Source organism: Saccostrea echinata, unplaced genomic scaffold, assembly GCF_033153115.1.
Source record: "Saccostrea echinata isolate AGI-Se365-2 ecotype Australia unplaced genomic scaffold, CSIRO_AGI_Sech_v1 ptg000060l, whole genome shotgun sequence".
Taxonomy (NCBI): domain Eukaryota; kingdom Metazoa; phylum Mollusca; class Bivalvia; order Ostreida; family Ostreidae; genus Saccostrea; species Saccostrea echinata.
In genome coordinates this window covers 4,027,243-4,049,754 of record NW_026889809.1, presented here as the reverse complement: position 1 = coordinate 4,049,754, position 22,512 = coordinate 4,027,243, and the positions used below count along the sequence as shown (strand labels likewise).

Sequence of the window (22,512 nt, the reverse complement as noted above, 5' to 3'; positions counted from 1 at the left end):
ATACAGTATAGTGTTGTCAAGGATACAATGATGTCAGAGATACACTAGTGTTTTACAGGATATGTGTTGTCAGTAATATAATAGTGTTGTTAGGGATACAATAGTGTTGTAAGGGATAGTGTTTTCAGTAATATTAGTGTTGTCAGTGACACAGTAGTGTTGTCAGTGATACAGTAAAATTGTCAGGGATACTATAGTGTCTCCACAGTAGTGTTGTCAAGGATATAGTAGTGTTGTCAGGGAGAAAGGCAGAAATGGACCAAACTTTTCATATGATCCATGTCAAGTAGTCATCACATTTGTGTGGAAAAATGGATATTGCTTTAAATTTCTGAAAAGCTGTAGATAAATTTTTTAGCCAAAATTTGACAAGATAGCTGAAGAATGAATTGTACTAAACTGTCAATGCTTAACAATTAGAATACAATCAAGTGTATAAAAATTCACATTAAAATATGTTGTCGATGTTTCGTGTCACCAGTTCAGGAAATAAATGTGGCTCATCCGTCTTAACTGGTGTTGTAAAGGCTTTGACACTGTGGAACAGAATTACATTGGTTATGATGCTTGAAGTATGTGGCCTTTGGTTTTAAACCGAGTTAAATACTGCATTGATATTTGAGAGTACCGAAATTTATAAACAATGGATATTCAAAATAGTAGATAAATAGAGACATTATCCAGGGACACACACATACACATAAAAAGCACCTAGCATATATATACACTGAATCATACTTAAAAAAACAGGAGAAAACTTCTGATACAATCTGTTTAACCTGGACAGCTCACTGGAACAATTTTAAGCTAACCCCTCCCCCTTTTCTCTTTGTTTGCTATCCCTATCAAAACTACACTTTAAGAACTGAAATTCTGATAAACAGATATAAAAAGAAAAGTTACAAGTGCATTTTTAAATTATAACTTTATTCAATAATAAAGTCAAAGTACACAACAGGATCAAAATACATATGACAAAGATGACCATGCTGTCTTATTATTGTGTGGTTAAGTCAGTTCTACTTGATATCAACTCCGCCGGAGACAAATATTTTGCTACAATAAATCTTTTATACGTATATACAAAGGAGGACATATTGTCCCATTAGAAAAATTTTAAATAATATTCAAAAAACAGGTTAAACTGCAATTTTTAGATTCAATGCAGATTTAGAACCAAGACTAGATAAAGACAGGACTAAACTATGCCTTTCTTTGTAGGAGAGTGTTTATAAACATAGAAACAGAATACAAACTTTGTACGATCTTATCAATTCACAACCATTAACTTTTATAATTCATTATAAAACTACTGCCTTAATGTCATTTAATCCTTTTTGTGGCAATAATGATGGAGAAACTAAAGCAGTTTAAAGATTATTACTTGTACATACATGTCGTAGTAATGCATTTGTATTGGAACAGAATATAAAACAAAAGCTATCCGTTAAATATTAATAATCACCAATGTTCATCTGATGTTTAAAGCCTAGGTACACTGAGAACAAACTACATGCTTTTGATTAATCATTGGTAAAATACATTTATCTGAATGTTTCATCAAAAATAAAAAAGAATGAGATACATGTACTCAATTTTCTCAAACAAAAAAATAACAATATATGGTCCATTTGCGACGACTTAAATTTCAGGTTAGTACAAAGTATCGCACACTTTAAGATTTACAAGTGTGTAATTACTGGATTTAGGCATTTACTGTCATCATTTTGGCACAATGGACTTTTTACTTCTGCAAGGTTCCTACGACTAAACATTGGGGACTTCACGGTACGCCGTCCATACATAGGTATACCCCTTCCTCTCTCCGTCGACCTCTTCCCCCACCCCGAGGACGAAATATACCATTGGCACGCTCCTCGTTGAGTTTCTGTTTGTGAGCTTCATATCTCTCTGCCATACTTGCCAGCTCATCTGGCACGATCTGTCAAAGTTTAAACACAATCTCTCTGATTTAAACAAAACGTGAGCATCATAAAGTTACAGCTACTCTTGCATGTACCGGTATATCAACTGATTAATATTACGTCATCTTTAAGATAACTAGTTAGAACACCGTCCAGGGTTTGTTTACCTGATTAGCCTCCTCCAGAATCTCGATCAGGTGAGTCGCAGACCTCCAGTCAGAACGCGTTAACAGAGAAATGGATTTACCCGTTTTACTGAAAATAGATTTTATCCCGTCAGTAAGACATAGTAATGAGAAGAGAAGTCCTTCATCCTAAAGAGCATTTGAAACTTTTGTCATTTGCAGATGAGGGCTTGTAAAAAAATATTGTCAGATGTAAAAGTAAAAAAAGTAATTTTGGATAAAGAACAAAACTTTAAACATGAACCCTTTCTGAAGATGACGTTAGTACAGAATTTGTTTTATTAAAGAAGGTCCTCTTTCTTGATACTTTAATTACTTAATATATATAAACATAAGCTGAGGAAATTTATGCTAAAATATAGTATACATGTAGGTAGGATGTAATTCTTGGAAAGAGATGCTGAAAACTGGTGAATGATAATTAAATCAAAAATTACAATGATGGTCTATACACTGCATATAAATAAAAACAACTTATCATGTTCTGTATTTCTCAGAATCCAAACTAACATATGAACATGAGGAAAAGCTATGTGTTTTTTAAGAACAATCGACACTAAAAGTACCCCCACTCAATCTTCAACCAGCTACATATTAAATATATGTAAAAGTGACATCGTCAGAAAATACTTTATATACATGTATACATCCCTTTTACTCTTCATTAAATCATTTATTTACAACTTTTACTTTCACATTACATCCCTTTTATATCTTCTAGGGTTTTTTGGGTTTTTTTGCATATTTATATAAATAGCAATAAAACTTTTTTGGAACAAATCGTCTTTTTATTTATACTGATTTTTCAGAGATCAATTTTGACTGAACCTTCAGTGACAACACTTACCCTGCTCTACCGGTTCTACCAACTCTGTGAACATATTCCTCCATGTTCCGAGGGAAATCATAATTAAAAACATGTCTGTCAAAAAAGAAAAACACAAAAAATTACTTATTTAGGTTGATTGATATCTCTCTGTAACATTTGATTACTATTATTTAAATTAATACAGTGAACTGTAAAATAAGAGGCCTGTGGGCCACAATGCTCACCCTAGTCACATTTCCATTCATGACAAATGAATACATAGATACATGAAATCCCTTATTGTGGCTGTAAAATCAAAGGCCATGATTTCATCAATTTAAAATCAGGTTATATTGAGGTTTGAAGCAAGATTTACAATTACAGACTTGCTGTTTCAAAAATCTATTTATTTACTTAGACTGGTCCTGCATGGAGTCAACCATGGAGTCAGGATACATGAAGAGAGCTGATACCCCATTATCATTAAACATATTTTTTTGATTGTAATCAAAATCAAGGTATAAATGAGGAAGAATATTTTACAGATATATGTATGTTGTATTTTTTCCACATTATCATCTTAGCCTCACCCTGAACCCACAGGAAATAAGTTTTCACAAACTTCCTAAAGGACATGGCTTTAATTTTACCACCATGCATACAAGGGTCATTCAAAAAATACAGATTTGAAAAGGACAAAAAAAAAATGATGTTGGACAACTTCAAGGAGAAGTGAGTAGATACAATTATGAGTTGCACTCCGGAAATTTCCAGAACAAACTCAGAAAAGGCTGAGGGAAGCAGAAAATGTATCATACATAGGTAATCAGAGATTACAGAGCTCATCTCAAAGACTGCTGTCTTTAAGTAAGGCAAAGTCCCAAACTAATAATCTAGTAGTGTGCCTCCCCAGATGTAACATTTATGCAATTTTGGTCCAATAGGGCTTGCAGTTACTTGGGAATAGACTTACATAAAAACTTTAAACTAGTCACTCATCCAGAAAATGTAAGTCACATCCAGCATCTGAAGCAAGTTTGAGAGTGTTCATCCTGTGATGCATCATCCATGCAAGTTTGGTTCAGATAGCTAATATAGTTTACTTTAACCTGGTCATTCATCTGGAAAATGTCCATTAGATACAGCATCCGAAGCAAGTCCAGTAGTGTGCATCTTCAGATGTATCATCCATGCAAGTTTGGTCAACAGAGGCCTTAAAGTTACTTAGAAATGACACCTGCCCTAAAAACTTTAACCTGATCACTCATCCAGAAAATGTAGGTCAGATCAAGTATCCGAAGCAAGTCCAGTAGTGTGCATCCTTAGTTGTATCATCCATGCAAGTTTGGTCAACATAGGACTTATTGTTACTTGGAAATGAGACCTGCTCCAAAAACTTTAACCTGGTCACTCATCTGCAAAATGTAGGTCAGATCCAGCATCCGAAGCAAGTCCAGTAGTGTGCATCCTTAGATGTATCATCCATGCAAGTTTGGTCAATATAGGGCTTATTGTTACTTGGAAATGAGACCTGCTCCAAAAACTTTAACCTGCTCTAAGAACTTTAATCTGCTCAAAGAAAAGAATCTGGTCATTCTTCAGCTGAAATTGCAGCATCTGAAACCTTGACTGGTTCAATGAAACATACTAGAAGCATCCTCCATGCATCTCTGATTAAAATAGGCACATATGTACTTGAAAAGAAAACTGCACCAAAAACTTTAACCTGGGACGCCAACGCTCACAATATTACATAAGCTCCCCCAACTTCATTCAGGTGAGCTAAAAATTAGCTGTGCATCTGTTTCAATGACACATTTAAAAAAATTTTATTGAGTTTTAGTTACTCTATATTGGACGATGAATGGCTTCCAAATATTAATTAACAGTAAAAATCCAGAGTCAAACCCTATAGCAACAACATGGAAAGGAATATCCCATTTCCATGGCATATTCCTCTCCATGATGGAGAGGGAAGGAATTCCTTTTTTCTCAATCATGGAAAGGAATGGAAGCAGAGTTATGAGTTAACAAAATTGAAGACATGGATGAATTATCATATATTTAAATAACTGTTAGCATATTCCTCTCCATGATGGAGAGGGAAGGAATTCCTTTTTTCTCAATCATGGAAAGGAATGGAAGCAGAGTTATGAGTTAACAAAATTGAAGACATGGATAAATTATCATATATTTAAATAACTGTTAGCAAAAAAAAGAATTAAGTGGTATAAAAAAAATTTTAATAAAAGGGTAAGGTGCCACAGACTGTGTGTGAAAAGAAGAGGTAGTGTACATGTATTTTTGAGAAACTAATCAAAACACTTTTGATAAGAGTGGTGACAAAACAAGCTGATGCTCAAATAATGTAACAAGACTTCCATTTGATAAAATAAAATAAAATGAAACTGCATACATCAACAAAATGAATTACGAAGAGTGACATTTCTACATATTTTTTTAATGACCCTCATATACTGTGTTATTAAGGCCAGGAGGAAGAAGATATGTTTGAAAATTGTATAAAATGGAGACCATGATATTCATTTTTTTTTCTTCAAACACTGTAAACATGACAAAGAGAATGTTTTTACTTTTCACTTACGTAATGTCTTTTACACCTTTTCACTTACGTAATGTCTTTTACACCTTTTCACTTACGTAATGTCTTTTACATCAAGACCTCTGGAAGCAACATCCGTGGCCACAAGGATCCTTGTGTGTCCCTGCTTAAAATCTTCTAAAGCTTGCTCCCTATCACACTGTTCTCTATACATCAAGTAAACCACAATTAAAATTATTTCTGTTAAATTAATTCAATAGATAAACAATATAAACAATGTACTTGCTGGTCAAAGGTTATGAGGTCAAACTATTGGCACCCAAACATCTTGTCACAAGGAATGTACTTGTGAAATTTGCAAGTCCTAGCACCAACCATTTAAAAGTTATGGCCAAAGTTAAAGTTTCTTTAAAGAGTATGTCAAACTCCAAGATCAAGGACATGATGTCAAAAATGTTGGTACCTAAATAAGGTCTCCTCACAAAGAATACACATGTGAAATATGAAGGCCCTAGCCTAGCACCAATCATCCAGAGGCCAATGGGCCACATAGCTCGCCTGAGTAACTTGAGTTTTTCAGGATTCATGACATTTTTGACTTTATTGACAAAACATAGGTTATCAAAGATAACAAAGCTCACCTCCACAAGTTATCTTTAATAAGGCAAAATCTTAGACCAAATGAATGTTCTGGTAATTGCATCAAAAGATAAATCATCCATGCAAGTTTGGTCTGAATTGGACTTTAAGTTACTTGGGAATGGACCTGCTAAAAAACCTTTAACTATTTAGTCATCAACATAATGTAGATCAGATCCAACATCTCAAGCATGTCTGGTATAATCATCCCTAGACGCATCATCCATGCAAGTTTATCATGATAGGGCTTTTAGTTACTTGAGAATTGACTTACTCCTAAAATTTTACTGTTCAATCATTTGGAAAATGAAGGTCAGACCAAGTATCAAAAGCCAGTCTGGTAGTGTGATTGTTTCCATCCATAGATGCATCTTCCTTGCAAGTTTGGTCCATGTAGGACTTACATATCATCCATGCAAGTTTGGTCATGGTTTAGAGTAACTTGGCAATGCACTTACTCCTAAAACTTTAACCTGTTCAATCATTTGGACAAGAGGCCCATGGGCCACAGAGCTCACTTGAGTAACTTTGGCCCTGTTGTTTACCAGAATTCCTCCCTTGTAATACCTGTGGCCCCACCCTACCCCGGGGGTCATGATTTGAATAATTTAGATCTACACTACCTCAGGAAGCTTCCATACAGACCCTAAAATGTGCTAATACACCACTTGCACGGTACGGTTCGTTTCGTGTACGGTACGGTTCGCTTCTTGCACGGAACGGTACGCTTTGTGTACGGTACGGTTCGCTTTGTGCACGGTACGGTACGCTTCTTGCACGGAACGGTACGCTTTGTATACGGTACGGTTCGTTTTGTGCACGGTACGGTACGCTTCTTGCACGGAACGGTTCGTTTTGTGAACGATACGCTTTGGTGAACGGTATGTAAATTAAGTGGGCGGAGCCTGTACGCTTTAGTTTATGATTGGCTATTTCATTAAGTCGTTTATTTCTTTATAAAGATAAAATATCTTTATTTTATATATGTAAATGGAAGGACGGTGTTGCAAGCATTTATTAATAAGTTTTTTTTTAAGTTAAAGCTGTTATAAATATTTCCTTTTTACAGCTATATTTTCGTTATTACGTGTAACTAGTCGTCTTATTAACTGTATCTTTTTTTTTAATTTACTTTCTCTTTGAACTACTTTCAATTTTTAAAATAAAATAATTTTAGTTGTCAATTTATTATCTTATTTTGTACACTATCGCCTTATGGTTCAATAACTTGGAAATAAATCGAACATATCAACAAACACTGGATGACAAGGATAACAAGGATGAAAAAAATATTTTGGTTGCGTCGCCATATAGGCCTTTCTGTATTTTTTTAAAAGAATAAACGTGCATCTGTTTTTTTTTTAATTTCCTATTTGAATACAATTATTATTTTAAATATTCACTTATCACACTTTCAAACAAAAGAGTTTGATTTTATAAATCCTTCATCCTTTCATTTCGTTTACCATTCTTTTTACGTTCTTGTTACTGCTGCTTCATTAAAAAAAACATTAAAAAAAAAAACAAAAACAAAACAAAACAAAACAAAACAAAAACAAAAAACAAACAAACAAAAACATTTTTTCTCTTGACCGAATGATCAGACAAATAATAAAAAAGGTAAGTTATTTTTTTCATTTTTTTATTTGCGAGGAATTATAATTTTCTTTTTACATAGATTTCTTTGGTGTATGGCTCACTAGGAAAAATACATTGAAAAGTAATCGGTAGAAGTGCACACAATTAGTGCAAAATATTACTTCATTTTTTGTGCGCGTAATTGTTTTCCTTTTTGCATAAATTTTCCATCAATGTGTTAAATCGCATTTCGAAAGGGTTACAATCACGAAAACGGTTAAGACAGCTACAATTCCATCTACAATGTATAAATGTATATAATTTATATTGACTTCAAGACAGATTTCCTAAATTAATAATATGTCAAAATGATAGAAATAAATAGTCCGGTTTCAATTATGTAAAAAATAAATAATATGCAGCCATGCATGTCCTCAAAAACTTTGAAAATGAATAATTTGCCCATGCCGGGCGCTAACCCCCCCCCCCCCTTTGTTTCCCTGTCAAACTCAACTTTTTTTATAAGGTCTAGAAGAAAAGCTGACTGCACATAGATTTCTGTTTATCTGCCGATTAAAACTGGTTCATTGTTGTAGACTTACTGTTTAAGACAGGAACTGTAGATACACGTGTAAATGTAGGCTTATCTGGACTAACTTGGTTAGATACGGTTCAATATACACAGCTTAAGTTTTTACCTGTGCACGTGTGATGACAATACTTGATCGATATATTCAAATGTTTTTGAGTAAATAACGAAAGTATAGAAAGACGTCAGTCTAGATAACGAGACCATGGCAAGAACTGTAGTGTTTCTATAAAAAAAAAAAATATCCAGATTGTTTTTGATTACGTGTATTAAACTGAAAATTCCATGCGAAAATGTGGCGATCGAACTTTTGACAGTATGTTTTATTGGCGATAACATCTTGGGTTGGTCAGATGAGTGTAAACCAACACATATTATTTATATATACATCGCTTTTATTTATTTCTTTCTAGTGATTGAGAGGCGTTTACATTTTAACATGTCCGCTTTCAAATTGACAATTTAGCCCGGTTTTTTTTTTTTTTTTTTTTTTTTTTTTTTTGATTTTTGTTGTTGTTGTTGCATTTCTCCCAAAAACTATTACATTAATAAAAAATGATTTTAAGGGCTTGATTTCAGAAAATAGCACAGAATCCTAATACATTTTTCAATGTGTCTTGGTTTCCGAGAACGTTTGAATAGAGACAAGAATACGGTAGATAAAAGCTATAGAAATAAACGATAAAGTATATAATTCACTTTTATTTATTATAAATTGTACACGAAAATATTACGATGCTGCATTAAATATGAAAAAAAATGTTAGTCAAGCACAACCCGATCACGCATAGCGAATAAGGAACCGCCTCACACTCTGTCGAGTAGTCCGAAATATCTGACGTTTTCCAGGCTTTTTTCACGATTTTGATATATTACATGCCAGGAAAACGTCAGAACCGGCGCCATTACGAAAACTGGAAATTTCACCGTCTCCAACCGGAGCTGATTTTCGATACTTGCGAACTGAATTAAATGCCGAACTTACAATTTATCAGTAGCACAATGCTTCTAGTACTCACCAATATCGATGAAAAGAAAATATCACTCCACATTTCGATTTGGTCTTGCAAGAATTTAAAATGCACGAAATGAAAAGAAAACTCGATCCTCTGATAAAATGTTTTCACCAGATTGTATATTTCATAAACAAACCCATATAAACGATGTTGGTGAGTACTGAAGGCATTGTACTACTGATAAGTTGTGAATTCAGCATTTAATTTGGTTAACAAGTATCGAAAATCAACCCGACAATGCCGCCTCCAGTTGGAGGCGGCGAATTTCCAGTTTTTGTAATGGCGCCGGTTCTGACGTTTTCCTGGCACGTAAAATATCAAAATCGTGAAAAAGCCTGGAAAACGTCAGATATTTCGGACTATCTGTCGAGTTGTTTTGAAGTCGTTAACTAGTTTTGAGTAGTTTCCATATATTAACAGATGTAAGTCCAGATGCATGGTACTTAATAATAATAATTTGAATCTCTAGGGTTATTTTCCGTCCTTCTTTAACGGGCGCTGTGTTGAAAGAAATAAAAGAAAATTACTTACTGTAATTGGTCATTGCAAGATTCGGAATGCTTTCGGGGCGTGGTTTGCATAATCATTTAAAAAATTATTCATGAACGGTACGGTTCGCTTTGTGCACGGTACGGTAAGCTTCCTGCACGGAACGGTACGCTTTGTTTACGGTACGGTTCGCTTTGTGCACGGTACGGTACGCTTCTTGCACGGTACGGTTCGTTTTGTGCACGGTACGGTTCGTTTTGTGTACGTTACGGTACGCTTCTTGCACGGAACGGTACGCTTCTTGCACGGAATGGTACGGTACGTTTCTGAGGTGTAGTAGCACGTTTTAGGGTCTGTATAAGTTTCACCTTTTCTGGCCCAGTGGTTCTTGAGAAGATTTTCATAGATTTTCCTATATATTGCAATGTAAAATTCCCTATTGTGGCCTCATCCTACCCCCGGGGGCCATGATTTGAACAACTTAGAATCTACTCTACCCCCAGGAAGCTTCCACTTATGTTTCGGCTTTTCAGGCCCAGTGGTTCTTAAGAAGATTTTTAAAGATTTTTCCTATATATTTCAATGTAAAACTTTGATTCCCTATTGTGGCCCCACTCTTATGCCGGGGGATATGATTTGAACAATTTAAGATCTACAATACCTCAGGAAGCTTACACATAAGTTTCAGCTTTTTGTGGCCCAGTGGTTCTTGAGAAGAAGATTTTTTTAATGACCCCACCCTATTTTTGTCTTTTCTTGATTATCTCCCCTTATAAGGGGGCTTGGCTTCCTCACCTATCTCCATGAATACACTGACAGTTGATCATTTTCAGAGATAAATCACTGGACAGATCATCAGCTCTGAAAAAGGAAACATTTTATATCTTAGGAAGCAGTCAATCCCAAAGTCTTTAACTGTAACTTTTGGAAAAAAAAATATCCATGTACATCTAATGCATTCTCTGACTATAGAAATGTCAACCAAATCTTCAAACAATGCCTATTCTATCTTGCATACTTTATGTAAAATGTCTTTCTGAAAAAAGTTCAAGAATGAAAAGGAAAACAATTCTACTTATGTTAGTTTTTTACCCACAAAAATCAAGTATGAAAAGGAAAACAATTCTACTTACGTCAGTTTTTTACCCACAAAAATCAAGTATGAAAAGGAAAACAATTCTACTTACGTCAGTTTTTTACCCACAAAAATCAAGACTTTATCTTCCTCTTCCATTTCCTCCAATATAAATCTAACAACCTACAAAACAAAGCACACACATAACTGTCTCTTCAATTCTTATGGACCATTCACGGTAGCTCCGTCGTTAGAGCTCACTCTGTGATCGGGAGGTCGTGATTTCGAATCTCAGCCGCAACAGACCTAAGTTGATAAAAATGGGTAGCAACTGTTTCTTCGCCATGCACTCGGCACTTTGAAGTGAAAGTTGTGGGTCCTTCGGATGAGACCTTAAAAACCGAGGCCCCATGTCACAGCAGGCGTTGGCAAGATAAAGATCCCTCACTGCTCAATGACCCTGAGTGCCAAGGTCAAAATTTGAAGCCCTTCACCAGTATATGGTGACGTCTCTATATTAGTGGAAAATTCTCGAATGGGATGTAAAACAACATACAATCAATCAATCAATTCTTATGATAAAAATTTCATTCTCAAATAAATTTTACATTCCTGTAAATATTACATAAATACAAATAAATAAACAGAAGAGTTACCCTCTCCTTCTTTTCTTCTTGGTCAACAATTTCTATATACTGTGTGACAGAATGACAAGTCTGTAAAGAAAAGTGTATCTAGTAATTCACTTTAATCAACAATTTTTATGTACTGCGTGACAGAATGACAAGTGTGAGGTAAGAAGAAATGCTGGTAATAATTAATCAGCCACCTACATCAGTGGTGTTAATTGCAAAGAAATAATTCCCATATGATGAAACTTTCATCAGATAAGTAAACACACAAATACCTATGATACACATAATGTTATACTGGCTAATACACCATGAAAGAAATCTCAAGTATGAATTTTCTAATTAAATATAAAATTGACTCTAAAATTCTGATTTAGCATCAAATTTGGAAGCAATTTTTAGACTTAAATTCATACTGAATCTGCAAAATTGTCATCTTCATTTTCCCAAAAATCTATGATTAATCATTGCATAAGACACTCCCATATATGCTGCATATAGAGTGCATGCACATGTACCATATTTCTAGCTCTGTCCTCATTTATCTGCGGCATCTCCATGAGATACTGGGTAGTAAAATGGCAATTTTAAAATTCAGTTGCTGTAGTTTTCCGAGTTCAGTGTACTAAGCCTTTGATCAGAATAGTAGTCACTTACTGCTAAATCTAGGGAGCCAACAAACACTTGTATGGGGTCCCTGAGGTAGCTCTCTCCTAATCTTCTGACTCCCGGTGGCCAAGTAGCACTACAAACAGAAAGTATGCATAATACATGTATTCCAAAATACTTCAGTATCTCAGAGGGTCTGAAAAAACTCCAGAGATTAAATATCTCTGGGTTTTTTCAGTTTGGAGAAATAAAAGGTGAGATCTATCAGCATCTGATATTGTTAAATTACAAAACTAAGATTTTCATTTTTCATTAGGGTTACCTTACATTATAGAACATGCATTGTAATAATTAGATAAAATTTGATCTTTTTTCAACCTGAACTTTAAATTCTGATGACACCTACCACTATTTCCCTTTTTTGTCCGTAATTCAGAAAAGTTTTGAATCATTCAAAGATATCTTGTATGTTCTTAAAATTATTTGGATTTATTTAAAACAAACCTTGTCATGACCGTTTGTCGGTCTGGTCTAATGTCCAGTAAAATTTTCTTAATTTCTGGTTCAAACCCCATGTCTAACATTCGATCTGCTTCATCCAGAACCTTCAAAGTAGGAAATAGATATACATGTATAAGAATAGATTCTTACAAGGACAGGAAATAGATATATAAGAATAGATTCCAATAAGGGCACAACAAAGTTTTTGTTTATTTAAAGAATATGATTTCTCAAATATTGAATTGATTTGGTAATCATTAAAATTTCATTCTGGACATCTTGTTTTCCCCACTGCATCAAGTAGAGATTGTGTGCATACAAGACAGTTATAAAATGATGTCCATACTATTGTTATAACCTATCACACAGGTCTCTAATCTTGATCTTCTGTGGCTAAACACAATAAACTTCCTCCTCTGGCTGTCTGGTATAGCTTTGTAGTGGGAAAGAGAACGAAAAGTCAGAGGGATTTTAAATTTTTTTGTTTTTTGGACTTGGATCTGAACTTTGACCCTGAAATAAAAAGCTTCTTCCCCTGGCTATCAAACATCTCTGCAAAGAGATTAAAGATCTTATATTACTCTTTGTATCCACAACATTGTGAACACTCATATATATCTTTGACCTTGCCTTTTGACCTTTGATTTAAGAAGCTTAAACTCTGGCCACCGACCATCACTGTAGCAAGTAAGGGACAAAAAAGAAGAATGGTATTCTCTGTATTGTGTCCACCAAGTATACATGCATATGTTACACAAAAGCTAATAGAGGAAAGAATAATTTTATTTGGTACTGGACATGAACATATCCCATACCATTCAATGAGCAGCTCTACTTACCAAGTAAGTTACAGACTTGACATCTACAATCTTGTTCATGACAAGGTCATTCAAGCGCCCTGGGGTGGCAACAATGATTTCTACTCCTTTGGTCACAACATTAATCTGCTCCCGTCTGTTTCCTCCCCCATATACACAAACACTGGAAATACAGAATACAAACTTCACATACCATATACACAAAGACTGGAAATACAGAATACAAACTTCACATATTGTTTACTTGACCATCTCTGCAATTTTCTCCATCCAAGATTATCTCAGAGACTATACCTCAAAGATGTTATAACTTTGAATACAATATGTAGTTTCACAAGCAATATACTAACATCTATGGTAAAGAGTTTACATGTGGTAATCCTTTGTAAATTTTGTAATCAGAGAAAATTTGTAAGATTAATTCCCACACAAACTTAGAGCTTTTACATGAAAAACATCATGTCTATAAGGTATTTTCATAAAAATAAATCCTAAATGAAGGGTAGCAAGTTTGAAACCAAAAAATGTAAATTTACAGAGTAACTCAAATGCTTAGCAGAATATATAGCATTATGCTCACCTTTTTATTCCTCTGTAGTGGAATTTCTTAACCTCTGCCTCTATCTGTAGAGCTAACTCACGAGTTGGTGATAAAACCAAGACATTTGGTCCACCTCTCTCCTCTCGTGGTCTGTAAATTTTAGAGAAAGTTAAGAGAATTTAGAAATGTACTTCTACAGGACTAGCCATTTTAAGTTATAAATGAGTTTGCCAACACCATAAGATCAATTTAAAACTTACATTGGCTGCTGGTCTATGTGTATAAATGCTGGTAATAAGAATGCCAGAGTTTTCCCTGTTCCAGTCTGAAAAAGTAAAATTCATTAAGTGTATGCTCAGTATATATTTTGTTTACTTGTTTGTACTTAATGTGCCTTACCTGTGCTATTCCTATCAAGTCATCTCCTTGTAACAGCACAGGCCATGCTTGTTTCTGGGTAGAAAATAAAATTCACAATAAAAATAAGCATAAAAGTAAAATTTTGAGAGTTGGTACAAAAAAGCTGGGTCAAAAAGGTTTGGGAAAACACAACATATCTATTTTCTATTTTACTTCTAAGGTAATTATTCCCAAGAACACAAACTCCTGTACAGTGGAGCCTCAACCAATAATCCATACAAAGCAGGGATTTAAATCTAACAGTCATAAAGTTACTTTTCAATAATCTGGACACTTAATTAATATGGACGATTTACCCAGGTTTTGAGGCAAAAAACCTTTTGTAATGAAATAATCACTTCCAGATAAGTATAAATAAAGGTATCTTCAAAATTCATTCACCTGGATGGGTGATGGTTCTTTAAAATTCTGGTTATAAATGGTGTCCAGAATTTCAGCTACAAAATAAATACAAGTACATGTATTAACAGATGCTTTAAAATTATTCTCTGCTCTAGATAAATTAATACATTCATATAATTGTCCCAGATTTGTCATTAGAACTCTAAATATGACTGACGGTAATGTTGGAAAGCCTCCTCAAAGGTTCTGACTGGATTAGGGATCCTTTTATTTCCCTCTTTACTCAGGTCCTTCACAATAACATTGTTATTTGTCTTTCTGTAATGAACAAAAAACAAACAGTAGAGCATTTATTTTAGAAATTAGTTTAGACTGGAAGGTTCAAAAAATGTGTTAGTATTTTAATAATTTTAAAACATCTGAAAATAGTGGATGCTTGCATAATTTTTTCCTGATGGACAAATATCCTATTCTTAATAATTCCTTTACCTTAATTGAAAAGGTTATAAAAATCACATTTGAACAATAAGTTGCTTTATTTCTAATCAAAATAAACATCTGCAAAGACAAATGCTAAGGACTGACTTGTATTTCCTGTTTGCTATGGGCAATCACATTTATGTACATCAAAAGTAAGATCACCTGCTTGATATGGACAGTTACCTGCATGTATATAAAAGGCCACCTGCCTGATATAGACAGTTACCTGCATGTATATAAAAGGCCACCTGCCTGATAGGGACAGTTACCTGCATGTATATAAAAGTAAGGCCATCTGCCTGATAGGGACAGTTACCTGCATGTATATAAAAGGCCACCTGCCTGATAGGGACAGTTACCTGCATGTATATAAAAGGCCACCTGCCTGATATGGACAGTTACCTGCATGTATATAAAAGGCCACCTGTCTGATATGGACAGTTACCTGCATGTATATAAAAGGCCACCTGTCTGATATGGACAGTTACCTGCATGTATATAAAAGTAAGGCCACCTGCCTGATAGGGACAGTTACCTGCATGTATATAAAAGGCCACCTGCCTGATATGGGCAGTTACCTGCATGTAACTATATATAAGTAAGGCCACGTGCCTGATATGGCCAGTTACCTGCATGTAACTATATAAATGTCACCTGCCTGATAGGGACGGTTACCTGCATATATATAAAAGGCCACCTGCCTGATATGGGCAGTTACCTGCATGTATATAATATACAAGTAAGACCACCTGCCAGATAAGGGCAGTTACCTGCATGTATATAAGGTGAAGACGAAAAACAGTGATCAATCTCTTAAATACTGTAGACAAAATGAATCAAGAACATGGCCAAAACATGGGCCCCTGGAGACACCACAAGTGGGATCAGGTGCCTAGGAGGAGTAAGCATCCCCTGTCAAATGGTCACACCCGCAGTGAGTCCTATGTAGTAGGTTGTAGGAGGTTGGAAATCTTGTGCATGAAATATATGGAGATAACGAACAGTATTCAAGCTCAAAAGTCCATTAATCAATACAAATTGGGAGCAGGGCAAACACGGACCTTCAAACATCAGAGGTGGGATCAGGTGCCATGGAGGAGTGAGCATCCCCTGCCGACCGGTCACACCCGCCGTGTGCTCCTTGTCATGATCGGGAAATAACGGAAAAATCCGTCGACAATTCAGTGTGTAAATAATGGCCTAACAATTAGTGTGAAAAACGTCAGTCAGCATTTGACTCAATGATAAATTGTATTTGCTGACAAGGTCATTGTATCGACCATAGAACTTACGAAATGATGACTTTAAACGAGACAGCTGATATTCTTGTTTCATCAACTTATTTGTCAATAATTTACCTCGTTTTAGAAATTGTACATACGTAGAGCATGCTCTTGCGTATCGAATCAACTGAGAGATATATACCCCGTATGCAGGTGATGAAGGTATATTGCTGCATAAGTAAGGGAAGTTGACGATTGAAAAGTTAAAGTCATCACGTTTATCATAAAGCTTGGTTGTTAGATTACCATTAACGTCTTTTTCAAGTAAAATATCCAAATATGAAACAGATGTGTCAGACTCCGTGGTATCTTTTATCTCAAGTTCACAAGGATATATCGACATAAGAATGGAAATAGCTATTGTTAATTGACAATACGTCGTCGATATATCTAAATGTCGAGTTGAAGGCCACAGCAAGTGTTTTCTTCTTTTCACGTACAAGATTTTGGACAAATTCTGCTTCATATGAATACAAAAAAAAGGTCTGCTAATAACGGGGCGCAATTGGTACCCATGGGAATTCCAATAGATTGTTGGAAGACCTGGTCTCCAAAAACCACATAGATATTGTCAATCAGAAACTCAAGCATCATTTTAATGTCAACTTCAGAGTACTTGTGTGAACAATCAGAATGTTTTTTAACAAAATAATTTTGCAAATGACCAATGACAAGGTAAGTATATTTACGAGTTCCATTTTTATTGAAAAAGCAGCTGTCAATGATATCAAAAAGCCTGGACTTTATCGTGGGGAATGGTTGTGTACAAAGTTGAAAAGTCGTAAGTTTTTAAGCTGTTGATTTTGGTAAAATCTTGTGATTTCAAATTTTCCAAAAGTTCCTTGGAATTTTTAAGTATCCACATCTGATTTACACCACTTCTCGAATATATTGTTGCACAGTATTCTTGAAGTTTCTCCTTCACCACTGTTAATATCTTAGTGAGGAGTAAAGATAGAGGCTTGGTTGAACATTTACTGGAACCCGCTATGTATCTTTGTTTGTAAGGATTTTTATGAAGTTTCGGAAACAAATGGTCCCCTACCTTATGTGGGCCACCTCCTCTGGATGCATGTTAGCTACAGCTGGATCTTCTATATAGAAATTCTTTCTTATTTCTGGGAGACCTAGATATATATATCAGATTACATGAAAGGAAGATTTACATTATAATGAATACATGGTTCTTGACTTTGTTGTATTAACAGTAAATATAAGGTGTGAACGTGACACAAATTTATGATGGCTGACAAGGAATAAAGGTGTTTGTGACAGATCTACATGTAGAATATTGAAAAAAGATCACAAAAAAACATGGAATTCCTGAAGAATTGTGACAGAACCTTCAAATTTTATTTTCTCATTGGCCTCCTTATTGGCTCGTATCATCGCCCAGTTTATCATCGGTGCTGGGTTACTGCCATTGCTGGAATCCGTTTGATCAGTGTTCATCCCTACAAAAGTTTAAATTACTTTAATAGGCTAACTACATTATTTGTGAATAATCATTTCGAAAGTTCTCCTCAATTCTGTAACTGGTATTGACCTCAATGTTCATTCAATAAGAAGCAAGACACAAAATGAATCATCAAACTGTAAATCTCACAAATACAAATGAAAGTTACATCTACAATACAAAATAAACGAGACATATCGAATATAGTAAAACATGGTTATAGTGAACATGCTTATAATGAATTTACGCTTACAGCGAAGTGATTTTCATTTAAAATTTGTTGTGAACTGAAAGGACATAACGAATTATGTTTGTCACAAATCAAACTTGTTGGTCCCTGGCACTTTGCTAGTATCATGTTTTACTGTATATTTGTAAGTACCTGTTAATTAAGTTAATACAAATAATGGGCAATGTACAGGATTTCCAAATAATGTCTGAGCGAACAAGGAGAATGACTGTGAACTTTGGATTCCACAGAAATAGTCTGGATTAAGACTTCTATAGGAACAATACCTCAAAATTAGTGTTGAGCAAAGGTGCAAGTACATGTATAATCAGCTCACCCTGTCTAAATCATACAAAACTTTGTCTGTTTACTTAAACGTTACAAAATTTTTGTCAGAAGAACATCTTTCAAACTTGCAACATTGGGTATGCAGTTGTTATAGGCAAATTGAAATGTGAAGAATTACAAAGAGAAAGAAGAAAGACCTAAAACAAACAACAGTATCAAACGATCACTTGATTCTTTAGTTTGCGGGATCTACAATTGTCCAAATAAATGAACAGATTCTGTTCAAGAGAGTCATGATTGAAGGCTGAATGAATCAATGATTTGTTAACTGTGTTAGATGCTACATATACATACTCAGTCACATTGTCTTACTTCCAAAAGATTTTGTCACTCTGCTCACTGGGTTGATAGTTTCATCTATCAGTTCTTTAGCTTTTGCTATGGCCTCGGGAGATCCTGATATATCCACCTTAATCTCTCCGTCATCATTTTCTTCTCTCGTAACCTAAAAAATATCCACCACAATAATATGGTTTAATATAAAAGGTATTTGCAGTCATTGAAAACAATCCAAAGAGGAAATGGACTTGTGATGTTCATTTGATTAACATGAGAACTCTACTGGTTGCATAATTAGAATTATGCATTATTTAAAAGTGTGACTAAAATGTAACATAAGTTTAGTTAATGTATGTTGAAAATGAATTCATATCCAAAGTTCTTTCATCTGTTACAACAGGCAACATGTTATTGCTGATATATTTACAGACCTGAATTCTTGCTTGACTGTTGTCCTGTAATTCTCTGATTTTAGATCCACCTTTGCCTGTAGTTTAAGTAAGAAACAAGGCATTAAACTCTAGCCTATACAAGCATCAGATCATACCAGAGGGTATATATATCAGTCTCTTTCATAGGTAATCCCCGTCTTACATGTTAAAAGAAAAGATTGTTTTGTATTCCATGAACATGAAATGGAGCTGAACTCACCTTCTTCATGTTCTTGTTCAATTAACCCTACAAGCATTTTCTGATGAGTATCAAATATTTGTTGGTGCAGTTGTGTTTTTCAAGCTCAAATTTTATCTTGTAAAAAAACAGGGAGTTTACAATTTCAAATTTCGATTTTTTCAAACCAGTGCACTTCCCAATTAACCAACAGTATTTGTAAGTATGCAAATAGAAATATTCTGCATTTCCGTATATATGAAAATGTCATACTTCCTGTACTTTTTTGACTGTCTTTTAATAAATGTCCACCTTTTGCAGTTCTCTTTTTAAAAAACTCAAATTATTTAAAATGAGAATTTAGTTTGTAAAATATATCATAGATTATGCACAAAATTAAAGAATCTATCTAAAGGTGATGATATTATTCAATTTTGGCAACTAATTACATTTTCTTTTCCTCTGAAAGATATGTATCATTACAATGTAAGTTGTAATGGTGCTCTATATATTTAATCCAAGTTTGAAGCATGACAAAGATCATATCCATTTGTGATTATTTCATATCGTGATAACTAATTGTTCAAGATATCTACCAGATTGTTTGTTGAAAAAACATAGGTAATCAGAGATTACAGAGCTCACCTCAACGAATGTTGTCTTTAAGTAAGGCAAAGTCTCACACTAAACTAATAATCTAGGAGTGTGCATCCCTAGATGCAACATTTATGCAATTTTGGTCTGATAGGGTTTGAGTTACTTGGGAATAGACTTATCTGAAAGCTTAAAACTAGTCTCTCATCCAGAAAATGTAAGTCTAATCCAACATCCGAAGCAAGTTTTGAGATTGTTCGTCCCTTGATGCATCATCCATGCAAGTTTGGTTCAGATAGGCCTTATAGTTACTTGGAAATGACATCTGCTCCAAAAACTTTAACCTGGTTACTCATCCGGAAAATGTAGGTCAGATCCAGCATCCGAAGCAAGTCCAGTAGTGTACATCCTTAGATGTATCATACATGCAAGTTTGGTCAATATAGGGTTTATAGATAATTGGAAATGACATCTGCTCCAAAAACTTTAACCTGGTCACTCATCCATAAAATATAGGTCAGATTCAGCATCCGAAGCAAGTCCAGTAGTGTACATCCTTAGATGTATCATACATGCAAGTTTGGTCAATATAGGGTTTATAGATAATTGGAAATGACATCTGCTCCAAAAACTTTAACCTGGTCACTCATCCATAAAAAATAGGTCAGATTCAGCATCCGAAGCAAGTCCAGTAGTGTGCATCCTTAGTTAGATGTATCATCCATGCAAGTTTGGTCAATGTAGGGCTTTTAGTTACTTGGAAATGACATCTGCTCCAAAAACCTTAACCTGGTCACTCATCCGGAAAATATAGGTCAGATCCAGCATCCAAGCAAGTCCAGTAGTGTGCATCCTTAGATGTATCATCCATGCAAGTTTGGTCAATATAGGGCTTATAGTTACTTGGAAATGAGATCTACTCCAAAAACTTTAACCTGCTCCAAAAACATTAACCTGGTCATTCTTTAGCTGAAATCGCAGCATCTGAAACCTTGACTGGTACAATAAAACACACTAGAAGCACCCTCCATGAATCTCTGACTAATATTGGCCATAGAAGTACTTGAAAAGAAAACTGCTCCAAAAACCTTAACCTGGGACGCTGACGCCGAGGGTATTACATAAGCTCCCCCAACTTCGTTGAGGTGAGCTAAAAATCACAGACACTTTTGTTAATTTGTGGACATTGCAGCTGCAAAGGTCATTATGCACAATACATAGCACATACTTCAGGATATGAGCTATTATGATAAATAGGGATGAATACCATGTAAATTTTCTTTCAGAGTACACGATAAGTATATATATTGTTCTTTACCACTGCACTGAACATCTTGTGGAAACGTACAAGTCTTTCTATTGTAGATAAAAAATATTGCAGTGTACAGCCCATTGGGAATACATGTATTTACTTATAGCTCAATTGGGTCATAATAACGCGTTTGGATATTCTATCCCATTTGGAAGATTGGTCCAAACCTAATCAAGAGATTGAGCTGGACTTGTTCTGCTTCATATGGTTTCATGCTTAGGCCAAATAAAAAAATATGTGTGGTTCCGGTTACCCGACCGTCCCTATTTTATACCCCCGACCCTAAACTTTTTTTTGGCAATTTTCATGTGTTTTCCGGAATTTCCCCCAATTTCCATCAATGGCTCCGGTTTAAGTTTTAGTTTCAGCAATGACGGCCCCCTTGCACAACATAGTGCAAGTGTTTATTAGTGTTAAATCCAAAGCAAGCTAGCATGTAGGTGTCCCCTACCAATATTGACTAGTATATTATCACACCACATCTAAATGTCATTTGCAAAGTAGTGATAAGTATTATTTAGAAAAATTAAGAAAATCATTTTGTTAAAAAAAAAAAAAAAAAAATCCCTACCTACCTACCCTAATTTTTTTGGAGGTGTAACCGGAACCACACATATTTTTTTGTTTGGCCTTATTGTATTTACTTCCATTGCAACAAATATCCTTACAATTACCTATGATTCTTCCTACTAGGGAGGATTCAACATACACTGCTGAGCTATTTCCATTTGATCTATCACTGCTCTCATTTCTCTGTGACCGTCCACCACCAAATGATCCTCCCCGTCTTCCGCGATGCCCATTTTCTCTACCCCGCCCTCTATCCCCTCGACCAAACCCTCTGCTTTCAAAAGAATCTTCCTCGTCACGATTTCGCCAGTCACTTCTGTCAGATCTCCCTGTAGACCAATTCCCTCTGCCCCGTGACCGTACAAATCCGTTTGAACTTTCAGGTTGCATTTTCTGTGGTGAATGCCGTTGACTGCCAGAGGGAGACTGAGTGTAGGTGTTATCCCAAGCACAATACTGAGGTTTTACTGTTATAGTTGATGTTGTTCCGCCCTCTAATTCTGCATCCCAATCTTCCTCTTCATACATTATTCACGATAAAACTTGCACACAAATTGAAATTTCGAGGGAAATCTGCCGCATGGAGGCAAGTAAAGCTAGATATCATTTACTTGCGTAAAAA

General features: G+C 35.0%; 1 protein-coding gene across 1 annotated transcript; it reads right to left on the bottom strand.

Moving 5' to 3' along the window:
• Positions 1 to 906: 906 nt before the first annotated feature.
• On the bottom strand, positions 907 to 22,477 carry LOC133175038 (probable ATP-dependent RNA helicase DDX43). Its single transcript, XM_061310125.1, has 20 exons — positions 21,995 to 22,477; positions 19,237 to 19,292; positions 18,839 to 18,971; positions 17,837 to 17,947; positions 17,539 to 17,620; positions 14,948 to 15,048; positions 14,770 to 14,825; positions 14,368 to 14,421; positions 14,229 to 14,293; positions 14,008 to 14,118; positions 13,449 to 13,590; positions 12,613 to 12,713; positions 12,157 to 12,244; positions 11,524 to 11,583; positions 10,980 to 11,050; positions 10,588 to 10,653; positions 5,580 to 5,687; positions 2,958 to 3,032; positions 2,093 to 2,180; positions 907 to 1,942 (listed from the first exon to the last, which is right to left on the bottom strand). Exons 1-20 carry the CDS (start codon positions 22,416 to 22,418, stop codon positions 1,784 to 1,786), a joined length of 2,151 nt encoding a protein of 716 aa, XP_061166109.1. The 5' UTR covers positions 22,419 to 22,477; the 3' UTR covers positions 907 to 1,783.
• Positions 22,478 to 22,512: the final 35 nt, after the last annotated feature.